Here is a 12,373-nt window from a genome sequence, read left to right as displayed (position 1 = left end):
CATTGCAAGGTTGAGTTTCGCTGATGAACGTTGAAGAAACGTTTGTCTGTTCTAACTTTTCTCAGATAAAACACGACAACGTTTCTCAGCGAAACTTAATGTAGCTAGTCAAGAAGTGCAAACTTTGGTTTGTATCAGCCCAGGCCTCAAAATTCACGGCGGACATGTCCGCCGTCACAGCATGTGATGTCCGCGAGAAGTAGCATCTAGATCGGTCATATTTGTCTGCCGAGAAATAACACAGGAACAAGCGATACAAATCGTCATCGTATAGCACGAACAATTGTTGCGAGAATATAATTTCCTGCGCATTCTAGCGCGCAAGCAGGAAAACTTTCGATTTCTTACGTTGCTTCAACGATTGATGACATTGAATTAGCGTAACAAAGGTGAATTTTTCGCCAAGAATCGATGGGAGTATCGTACTTCTGCACTAATCACGCGCAACCTAGTTCAGGTTTTACGTCACAATGTCTGGCTTTGATCTCCGAGTAATATTGATAAGGCAAGGTTGGTTACAAAATTAGATTATACGAGTAGGCTATTAGGCTACAGCAAGATGCAGCAAAATTTGTTAAGTTTTGGTATTACAGTAAGAAAAGGCTCACTGAAAATTCACTTTCGCTCACATGACAAGCAAAAATAAACCTAGAAAAAGCCTAATGAAACTTTGCACAGCAGAAAATAGTAGCGTTAGTGTAGAAGTTTTCCGACTCGTGCTCAGAGCATTGTGACGCAAGAAGCCACACGACCTCGATTGGTGGAAGTTAATCACTTGATCAGTTATGCGGCGTATTAAGCAGCTACACGGCGCTTTGACTCTTCAAACACACGTCGTTTGTCTGATGAAAGCCTTTCAGAGTTACTTCGGTAAAATTTAAAGCCTTCTAAACCGTAGCTTTAGTTCTCAAATGGCGAAGAATTATCAAGATAAAGTGATTAAGCATGACGATCGACGTTAAAACTGGTGTGTCCGCCGTGAGACTTAATTTGTCCACCGAGATACCTACTCAGATCGGACACAATTGTCCGCCGTCAGCAAAAACGAATTTCGAGGCTTGTCAGCTACTTGAAAGGAAATATTTACATCAGAAAAAATGACCGAAATAAACAAAAAATGACCGAATTTTTTCAAGTCATTTCTGACAAATGACCGAAAAGTCTCAGCGAAAAAAAAAACCCAGCTTCTCTCCACTCATGTTGAATAGGAATTTATTATCTTTTAGTATCTTTTTCACAATTCTGCCATCAGATTTGTACTTTCAAGGTTTGGTGGAGAGTTAATTTTGTTGCACCACAAACTTTGTATGTCACTTCATGTATTGTTAGATTCTGAAGTGTTGCTAGGTTCTGCAAATTTATATTTCCGCCTGATTTCACTAAAACCATTTTTGAGTTATCTTAAAAATTGAGAATCGATCTTTCTTCTTTAAGATTGATTGCCCTATCTGTATCACTTCAAAAGTGAAGTAGAGATTTTTAGATGGCTAAATTGACGACATGGCCATTTGCGGCTTTTCATTGTTCCATGATAGATTGATTTGACCCCAGCGATAAACTTCTAAGGTGGACAATTTCCACGTAGATTACGTTGCTTAGATATTACAAAGCGTTGTATCATTGCAAATGTTCAATAAATTCAATGTTTGGGCTGTGTTTGAACTGAGAACTGCATGCTTTGTAAGTCTTTCTTAACCTTTGATGCCATTGACTTAATTTGTATGACTGATAGTGCACGCTCACAAAGCTTTGCTTAAAAGTAAATAATTTGAACATTTCAAAACTATGTGGGTTCGTCTTGGAATCTTGTTTCGAAGTATACATTAAAAAAATGTAGAAATAACAGTTCTTGCATTCTGGAGGTCTTTTTTCACTTTTTACGAAATTTCACTTCAAGACGAATAAGTGAGATTTCTTATCACAAATACATATCGACGTTCGACTTTCAGTATGCATGTGCCACGGCCTACTAGAACACGGCCAAGTATGTTGCTATTTGAGGAAATTTCTAAGAGTCTGAATTGTTACAATTATAGCTATGACAAACCTGTCATCTTCCCATTTCCAGAAGTAAGTAAAATGAGCAATATTTGCACCTAGACATATGTTTGGCTTGTTTAACCGGAGATTAGGTATGTATGCTAAGCACAACTTATGCAATAACAATGTAAAAGATGTAAGATTTTCCAACTGCAACCTGGAGGTAGTATCGTTTGGTGTGTCGCTTTTGGTGAAATTGCATGTTCCATTTAAAATATCAAGGATTTTGTGTGGATTCTATGTTGTAAGCGGTTCATTTGATGTCCTAATTTAAATTTTAGTTCGTTTTGTTTTCCACCAAGTTTAATTTTGCAAGCAAAATGTGGCTATTGGCAAAAAATCCTGCTATACAAAAAACCTAACGACTGTATGATGAGACTACCTCCAGGATGTAGTTGGAAAATTTTACGTATTTTACATTATTATCCCATAAGTTGTGCTTAACATACATATCTAATCTCTGGAAAAACAAGCCAAACATATGTCTAGATGCACATATTGCTCATTTTACTTACTTTTGGAAATGGGAAGATGCCAGGTTTGTGATAGCTATGATTGTAACAATTCAGGCTCTTAGAAATTTCCTCAAATAGCAACATATTTGGCCGTGTTCTAGTAGGCCGTGCATGTGCGTTTTTACTGATAAAACTCCTCAGTCAAACGTACTGATGAGTTCACAAACTCATCCATGCTTTACATTGAATCAGCGTTTGTCGACGTTGCATCGATGTAAAAGAGTAGGTTTTTTTAGTTCATCTTAGTGCTATCACACGATCAACGTGATAGTTTGCTTATAAATTTGATATTTTTTTCTGAAATAGCATATATGCTATGGCTACACAGCAAATAGCATCGATTGATTTCTTCAACTTTTGCAGGTCACTGCCATTGACCCGGATGTTGACTCTGTGATTTCATATTCATTTGTGGCCGGTTCCGGCCAGTCTCCACCAACTGAATTCCGGATTAATTCAACTACCGGTGACGTATGTGTTCGGTCATTTCTGGATAGAGAAACCACAGCAAGTTATAAATTCCAAGTCCAAGCCACCGATGAGGTAGAAATTGCACAATTAATGTAGTTCGTGAGTTTTATATGCTCATTTTTTATTGCTAGAGTCACATATCCACTAGTTACACTCGGAAACACTGAAGTCACAAATATCCCATATGGCAAAACCCGTCATTTTTACATCGATTCATCGTCTGCAGACGTTGAATCGATGTAAAAATGACGGGTTTTGCTGTCTGAAATGTTTGTGACTTGAATGTTCGAATGGAACTTAGACTTTGCCGATGTCTAATTGCAGTTACACTGAGTTATAGTTATTTCTATTGACCACGCTAGGGTCTTGTTGGCATTGTTTTTGCTTCATCGTGATGTTTTCGCTTTAGGGTGGACGATTCGATCGTGCGCGGGTATTCGTCACCGTTGATGACGTCAACGAATTTCGACCAGTTTTTCATCCTGTTCTCTACTTGGTGAATGTGGATCGAAATGCTGACGTGGGCTTTCCGATTACCATAGTTACTGCTACTGATGATGATGACGCAGAGGACAGTCCCTTCGGACGTGTGACGTATGACGTGACGTCAGGAAACAACAATGGTTTTTTTAAACTCAACTCTATATCTGGTACGATGAAGTTTTTTTCGCTGGAGCCCACACCGTATTGTTAACGTATTATTCACCTACTAGCATACAAAATCTAAGGATTAGAGAAAAGCTTGTGCAAGGTGATTGTTTTCGTCGGATTATGTTGAATTGTCATGAGATTTAGAAGCGTTTATTGTCTTCAAGGACTTGATTGAGTAGTTTATGGTTATTTGGGTATTGGGTTGTTTATATTATGTTCTGCTTTTAAGGTCGCCTTCACTGTTGGCGTTCTAACTACAAACCCAACTAAGAAATTTTTTTCGCCATGTTAAAACGGACATATTTCTTTAGCTGGGCTCAAAAACCTTTTAAAATTTAACACAAGGGCCCGATATAGAACAAATAATGTAAATTTTCTACTAATCCTCTCTATCTGAAGCTGCCGTCAATTAGTTACCAGCAATATTTATGCAATTATAGGAGACGCTCATAATTCAGCGAAGTGGTTCGGATTTTACTCGTGATACTTAGTTTACCCAACCTTGTCTCAATACGTTGAAACTTGCAACAAAGTTACGAAACTGCTATCATTATTTTTTGCAATGTTTCAGGTCGTATTTATGTGGCTGCTTCTCTTGTGGGATTGGGTGTTGATGACGTGCATAACCTGACCATCTGTGCCAAAGATGGAGGAGGGTTAAGATCCGAGGAAAATGGGACTGTCTCCATCAGCATCGTGGACGGGACTTCCACGGGTGGTCCCGTGTTTTCTGCATCCACATATTACTTCTCTGCAGATGAGGATGCGGATTTGGATTCTTTGGTTGGCAACGTGGATGCAGCGACACCAGGTTGGAGTGTGTGTGCTTTTACCGTCACGTTGCATGATGTCAGCTGCACAGCCGAGTGGTGAGAGCCATGATACACGATGTTCAAAACGGCGTCGGTTCGACCGCTGAAGAGCATACGACTTTTTAGAGGAACACTTAATAGCATGCCTGGAGATGGACACAAAAATTGGTTTCTTTGCATTCCTGTCCCCTTAACTAAATATTCAATTACTGGCATAAGCCTCGATACGACGTTTTATTGTAAAGACAGAGCACACAACATGCCACTGTAGGCCCAGTTTTTTTTTTACAGATCTATCTCGTATAATTATGTGCTGCTCTGTTAAATGTGCTACAACTTCACAAATATTTTTCACTGACTTTCTTTGAAACCAATGGACTCTTGTAGTGCGTTATTTTTCATCCTCGCTTTAAAATAATCATTGTCTGGTTTAGTTACAACGCTACTAAGTACAAAGTATTGTCTGACCACATCCACGACCACGAATTCATACTTCAGTGTATGAATAAACACAAATAGGCTCAAATTATTTTGAAGCGTAGTTATTCGTGTTGTTATCACCTTTCGTATTGCATTTCTTGTGTAGTCTTCATGATGTTTTGTTTCATTCAGATGGCGGGGATGTCACCTATCAACTGCGCAGAGATCCCCCGAACACCAATTGGTTTTCTATCAACTCCAGCACGGGCAGCATCACGGTTTTTTCAGTCATGGACCGAGAAATATTTCCCACAGTTTCATTCCAGGTATGACGTAGTGATCTATGACGTAACTAGGTTGGTGCCAATAGGAGACTAAACAATCTGAAGCGGCACCACTGGCCATAAATTTGCGCAAAAGTCACTATTCTGACTTCAAACGCGGAAAATACTACGAGGAAGGTGCTTGTGTAGTTGATTGGTCAAGGGGTAGTTTGCACTTTCCGTCTTCAGCCGTTTGTCAGCTTTGCCCCTTGTCGTCCCTCAGTCAGCAAATCAGCCGTTTTTATATTAATTCAGCGGACATTGAATCCATGCAAAAAGGACTTTTGCTGCCTGGAGATGAATAGCATAGCTGATTTGTACATTTTTTGTTAATCTGAAACCGTGATGCGAGCAAAGCGTTGATTTCATTTAGATGAGGTGGAAATTAAATGTAACGACAACATCGGGATTTGCTATTATTTCTTTCGATTTTTCAAATATTAGCCATTTCAATCATATATCCCTGGTTTGACACGTAGTTGCTGAAGGAAAAGCGGCTGAGCTAAGAAGTGGCCACTGGCCAACCTACTCTCGTTAGTGCCGACAACTTATAGTTGTATAATAAAGAACCTTATCTTCTTTTACGCCCAACGCTCGGAATCAAGCATGGGACCATGTTTTCTTGGTAAGGGCTTGAATTTTTACATCACTATTTCAGGTCATTGCGTCATCGGGGTTTCCCCCGGCTTACGGCTTCGCATCAGTGGTCGTGACTTTGAATGACGTCAACGACAATGCTCCAGTTTTTGATGAGAGCACAGAGGGAAAGTTGGAGCCCATATATATCCCCTTTAACCTCAGAACCGGGGCCACCGTTGCTACTGTTTCTGCAATCGACACTGACCAAGGCGACAACGGAATGGTGGGTTTGTTCAATAAATGTCTCATTTTGTTGCAAATAACTTACCTGTGTCTTACATTAATTCAAGGCATCAAACGTTTTAAAAACGTCAATTTAGGTGAACTGCAGGTAAACTCAGTAGCGTTTGCAAGGAGTCCAAGGGACACTTTCAGCCCGAGCCGAGATGATGTTAGGAGCCCTTAACCTTTCAAAGGCGCTCGGGAACTTGAAGAAGTCATCGCGCATTCTTTGGTAGTGCGTTTTTCTTAGAAATGTTTTAATCTGGGGCCCGAGAACCTTACTGGCACCAGGCCTAAACTATCCCTTTAACGGCCCTGGTACACTGATTTGACCTGTGGCAAAGGTAGTTTTAAGAATCGTTCATAAGCGCATTTGCACAAGTCCTTTCAATCTATGTAAAAAGAATTGATTTTCTACTTGAGAAGGTTATCTAGTCATTCATTTCTACAGGTTCGCTACCGTTTGTCCAACCCTTATTTCCGAATCAACGAAACAACAGCTGATATTTACACTGCCGCCAGTCTTCCTCAGTCACCTGCCGATTACAGGTTATAACGCAATAGCCGGCTTACATCCATTACGTTACATATACGAGTTGATCTCAACATTTTGTCTTAAAATCAATGCAAAATTGTTAAGTTTCGAGGTTAATGTTAAAATTTTATGCTCAAAATTGAAAATAGCAAGAAAAGTATAAAACGGAACGAAACAATTCATCTACTGTAAAATCTTAATCCGATCTCATTTCCAGCTTGACTATTGAAGCACATGACATGGGCCAACATCCCCACGTGACAACTACGTCATTGACTATCTTTGCACGTTTTCCTGACACCAACTGTCCAGAGTTTCCAAATCCTAATTACATGTTGAACGTTGCTGAAAATTATCCGATTGCTACCATGTAAGTTTTCTGCATCATACTAACGTCACATTACATCGTTATCCCAGTTGTGGTTCACCTCTACTGTACATTGTCTTCTTTGTGGAATTTTATTGTAATTGTTTTCTTTTCTAAGCTGGTAAAATCATCTGTATTTTTGCTCCGTTTTGTCACCAAGTGATCTTAGTAGTGAAAAGATAACTTTTGGAGCCGAGATCTTAGTCCTAGATCATCGACCCCAAAATCTCATGCGAAGAAAACGACGACCGAATAATATTCGATTGTTATTGACAGAAATTTTTATTTTACGACATACAAGATATTATTCCTTTTTTGTGTTTTAGTTTTGGATCTTTAAATGCCATGAAGATCGGTTCCTCCTCTCTTCCGTCATACCATCTGGAAGGGTCCTCTTCCTTTCCGTTTTCCATCTTTCCCAATGGTTCTATTTATTTGGATGCGGGGCTGGATAGGGAAGTGAGAGACACCTACCAATTTAAGGTAAAAACTAAAAGATGATAACAAAAAAGTTCTTGCCTAACGGTCACTCACAATTTAAAATACAGTCATCACAACTGGCATGACTGTGAAGTGCTTTATAGAGGAAATCATGGTTTGAATTTCGTATCTCTTCTACTGAAGCTTAATTCTGGTAGTTTCTTGTGCTAGTCAAGGTTTTGAACCACCGACGTAGGCTGGATCACCGAGGCTGGCAGTTGAAAATTTCTCTTTTTCTTGACATTTTGTTGCTTGTAAAGTGTAGCAACCATCAACTCATATCTAACTAGCCAGACTACGTCTCACACAATAATGCCGTTTACCAGTTGACAACTGGTTGTTTTTTCATAAGCTACCGTTTCCTCATTGGTATGCGCACAACCCTTTGGCGCAAGTACGCAACTGTGTTTAGTCACTGGTTGTCTGAAACAATTATTTAAAAATATGGTTTCTTCGCAATCAGGTCACCGCACAGGGCCAACCATCTACGTCATCACTCTTTGATTCGTTTTGCGATGCCACCACTGACGTCATCATCACCGTCGATGACGTCAACGATAACGCTCCGCAGTTCACGAAACCCGCGTACACTTTTCGTGTTGAAGAAAATATGCCAAAAGGTTCGTTTCTTACTTTATTTGCTTTGTTATATATTGTATGTTAGTAGCGTACACCAAGGCTTCCCAAACTATGGGTCGCAACCCTTAGGGTCGCAAAGCGTAATTGGGTAGTTTACTTTGGAAACTTTCCACTGTAGACCAATTTTTGGGGCCGCAAAGAAAATTATTTTTTGAAATGGGACCGCACAATTAAACAAGTTTGAGAGCCCCTGGAATAGACAACGGTAACACTCTCAAGTAAGCAAGAACGTGGAATGCGTAACTTAGATGTAGACAGATATTCTGATGCTTTTATCAACAATTGCAAACTACCATTTAACTCTACGGACTGATTCTGTTTAAATACGATAAACAAAGAAGCCGTCCTTGCGGTAGCCTAGGCTTCAAGATGACGAGTTCTTCAAATTTTGAGCTGCTTTTTATTAAGATTTATTTTTATGAATTTTTTCTTGATAAAATGTAACTTTTCCTTCACACATTGCATGCCTCACTTGAACTTAAACGAAATATGATTTCTACTTCCACAGGTACAGTGGTCGGAACGGTCTTCGCTGATGACAGGGATTCACAACGTCACGCTCAAGTTCGATATCATTTCGCTGTAGCGAACAATGACGTGTTTACCATCCATCCTGTATCAGGTGTGTGTGTCAGTCATTGCAATCATAACCTCGGAGTTATTGATTTTAAACTACTTTTAGTATTCTTACCCTATGTATCACAAGGGTGCCAGCCAGCAGTCGTGCCGCGTGATCGAAAAGCTGATGTTCGCTGCCATAATCTTAATGCGATAAAGCAGAGTTTGTATTGTGAGGTAACAATTTTTCCATGCTCTTAAACTCTATCTGTTCCAGGCATCATAACAACCTTGACTTCGCTCGATCGCGAATTGACCTCTGAGTACCGGTTTCTGGTTGACGCCACGGATGAAGCGAACATGGCCGAAACGACGGTGCACGTCATCATTGATGACGTTAACGACAATACGCCAGCATTCTTGACGGGATCGGTGGAACATTTGGCTGTGGTGTCTTTGGATGAAGAAAAAGGTAAAATATAATGTTGCTTCCCTGATTTAAAACGTAGGAACATCACAAGCTTTTTTGTGTCGAACGGAATAGAATGGTCGTAAAATTTTTCTATGTCAAAAATGTTAATTTGTTTGCAGTTACAGCACTTTGGCTATACTTGATCACTTACTGCGGTTGGTATTTGAGTTTTTTGTTGTTGTTGTTAATCTTTTGGTAAAAATCCAGAAACTTTGTTTTGCCAAAGAATTGCTACCACAAAATAAGATTTTAATTTTCAGTGATACCAAAGATGTACTCTAACGTTAAAACTTTTCAAAGTTTTTTTTGTTACAAAACTTCACAATTGCCCCAATACTTATCTTTAATTCATGGCAAGGTGCCTGGGTTGCTGACGTGAGGGCAAGGGACAACGACGGGGATGACAACGGACGATTGACTTACTCGATTTCTAACCAACTCACAACTTTGTTTGTTATTGACTCCCGAACGGGGTCGGTAAGAACAGCCGATAATTTCTCACAGGTGAGAAAATATTTATTTTAATTTTTAGCAGCTCATCGCTAAGGACCTTTGTGGATGTTCAATTTAGCAACTTCCGGCGTGAGCAATTGTACAACTCGTGTTATCGACAGTTTTCCATCTTGTTCGTGTTTTGTCGCTTCTACCTTTTCCCAGACCTATGCTACGTCGACATGTATTATTTTGGCTGTGAGGGTCAGAAATAAAAACAACTAAACTTCATCAATTAAACTTTGATGGAGAGGTTGCTTTATTAAACCAGAAGCAGATGAAACATCAAGTTGTAACTGAAGTTATACATAGCCGAAAACGTTTGCATATTTTTTTATATCATGATAAATGGCCCTTTTTTCTTTGCTCCGTTGGTTTATGCCAGTATTATTTATTAAGCTTCAGCATTCGGTCCAAGGATAATGTTTCTACAGACAAGGTATCCGGTATGTGGAAAGCAGTTTATGTTTTTAGAGCTCTAAAAAATAGTATCATTTTTATAGTTTGACTTTTGATCAAGCAATGACATATTTCATAGAACGATGTTGGGATTCACGGTTTAACAATACGAGCAGAGGACCACGGTACAACCACCCGTTTCGCTACAACGACTTTGAAGGTGACGTTACTGCTTCGATAAGAGTTCGTTATTTTTGCAAATTTGTAAAGGTTTCGTGAATTCCAGGCGTTTTATAGGCTGTCTACACATTTTGGGCTTGCGTATGTCATACATTTTCAAGTGACCAACGTACTAAGATAGGCACAAAGCAATGGAAGTGATTGCTATATTTGGACTTGAGCAGTTCGGTTTTTCTCACAAATGTAGCTGTTAAATGCCAACGTACTAACTCAAGCCAATTAAACCAGAACCCTCTTGAAAAACATCACCAAGCGACAAACAAGCTTTTTTGGCCATGTCATGAGGAAGGAACGATTAGACCACACTGCTTTTTGTAGAAAGATTGAAAGAAAACGAGCTCGTGGAAAACAGGGTCTCACTTTTCTCAATAACCTCAAGGGTCATCTTCACGTTACAACTGCAACAATTTTTAATACATTAAAACATTGGCATTAACGGAAAGAACTTTGCATGAACGCCTAAGCCTGGAACAAGCATGGTACACAAAGAAGAAGAAATGCCAACGTATGCGTGAACGCCAAACAAGTTGAAGTGCTTTGCGATTCTTACTGCAACACACTTTCTTTCAGAAATTGTGGCTTGATGATTTGTTTACAAGCATGTGAAATTTATCCTTTTCACGTTGTATCAACGTCTGTAGACGTTAAATCAGTGTAATAAAAGATGAAATTTGCTAGCTGAAACACCACTAAGTTTTAATTTCAACCGCAGATCAACGTGCATCTCGCCAATGAGAATCCTGCTCAGTTCAGCGCCAACAAGTTTGTCTTTACACCTCCTGAGAGTTCTCTTCCTGGGGATGTGCTGGGGAGGTAAAAGCGACTGGCAACTTTTTTGCTTTGCGTTACATGTTTGTAAACTTATGTTGCTTTGAGACTTCAAGGTTGATAAAGATTTCGAAATCATGAAATAAGAATTTTTGAAATGCAGAAAATGGTTCGCAAAAAAATACGATAAAAAATAAAAGACAAACATGAATTTTATATATTTAAAAGAAATTTTTGTATCTTGATCAAGGAGGAGTTAATTTCGTCTTCAGCAACGTTTTGTAAGATTTTCATAATTTAACTGCTGATTTTTCTTTCTTGTTTAACCTAAAATTTGTCGTTGTTGTAACATTTTTGAATAGTTTTATTCCTCTTTAGTTTCGGTTTCGAACCATCATCTTCACGCCGTCGTCGATCTGTGTCGTCACATCCGTCTTTTCGGATTGTGAGCGGAAATGACGTCAACACATTCTCGGTAAACGCCACCAGCGGTGACGTCACTCTCAACAGGAAGCTGAATTACGAAGATACAACGCAATATTTCATAACTGTAAGTTTTCGACTGTGACCTTGCTGTAAAACGTTTGCCGTGGTGAGAGCATCTGCGCGACGTTCGAAAGAACGTGGTTTTGACACCGCTCCAAGGCACGAGGTTGTGTATTGACGAGATATACTGGTGTGTGTATGCATGTAGTAATATTGTTTATTGCTTTAAAAAAAACAACTGATGAAATGATAAAGCTTTGGTAGAGAGTTTGCTTTGTTGAACCATAGACAAACAAAGCAAAGTAACCTTAGCGGGTTTAACATGTTGCGTTAAACAGAGATACTGTATAACAATTAAAAAAAAATCAACTCAAAATCAAAAAATCAACAACCAAAAGTGCAAGTAAAGAGCACATCGCCTTTTGTGAAACGTGCACTGACAATGTCTCGGTCGACCAATTTAAAATTATCTCTCTAGGACTAGGCAGATCTGAATTTCAGACTAAGATCATGGAAGCCTTGAATCAAACGTAATAAGCCGTCTCTCAACCGGCAGTTATTCGCCTGTGGCTCATCGTTCCTTTTGTGTGTGTTTTAATTATTTGTTACATGCCCGTAGTTTACACCTCATTGTGATCTGTTTCCCGCCGTATAAATTACTCGTAATCATTCTTGTATCACTTGTTCAGTTTGTGCTTTTCAGTTCGGAGTGTCGTTACAATAAGTTTCATTTTATGTATATTGCAGATTTAAGTAATTCCTGATGAGGACACACGTTCCTGTTGAAAACGTCTGAGTTGATTTTTTTAAATTATGTTATACCTCTGATTCTCTGTGTAATCCA

General features: G+C 39.2%; 1 protein-coding gene across 1 annotated transcript in view; it reads left to right on the top strand.

Moving 5' to 3' along the window:
* Nucleotides 1-12,373, top strand: part of LOC145782877 (protocadherin-16-like) — a 63,316-nt gene that overhangs the window by 31,260 nt on the left and 19,683 nt on the right. Inside the window, exons 8-22 of the mRNA XM_082594641.1 lie at nt 2,919-3,098; nt 3,436-3,676; nt 4,249-4,488; nt 5,102-5,235; nt 5,891-6,094; nt 6,545-6,642; nt 6,846-6,998; nt 7,322-7,478; nt 7,939-8,095; nt 8,623-8,736; nt 8,950-9,144; nt 9,503-9,648; nt 10,175-10,255; nt 10,988-11,088; nt 11,422-11,593. Coding sequence (XP_082450767.1) covers nt 2,919-3,098; nt 3,436-3,676; nt 4,249-4,488; nt 5,102-5,235; nt 5,891-6,094; nt 6,545-6,642; nt 6,846-6,998; nt 7,322-7,478; nt 7,939-8,095; nt 8,623-8,736; nt 8,950-9,144; nt 9,503-9,648; nt 10,175-10,255; nt 10,988-11,088; nt 11,422-11,593 — 2,373 coding nt within the window. The remainder of the gene's footprint in view (nt 1-2,918; nt 3,099-3,435; nt 3,677-4,248; nt 4,489-5,101; nt 5,236-5,890; nt 6,095-6,544; nt 6,643-6,845; nt 6,999-7,321; nt 7,479-7,938; nt 8,096-8,622; nt 8,737-8,949; nt 9,145-9,502; nt 9,649-10,174; nt 10,256-10,987; nt 11,089-11,421; nt 11,594-12,373) is intronic.

This window comes from Aplidium turbinatum, chromosome 14 (genome assembly GCF_918807975.1).
Source record: "Aplidium turbinatum chromosome 14, kaAplTurb1.1, whole genome shotgun sequence".
NCBI lineage: Eukaryota > Metazoa > Chordata > Ascidiacea > Aplousobranchia > Polyclinidae > Aplidium > Aplidium turbinatum.
This window is presented reverse-complemented; position numbering and strand designations above follow the sequence as displayed.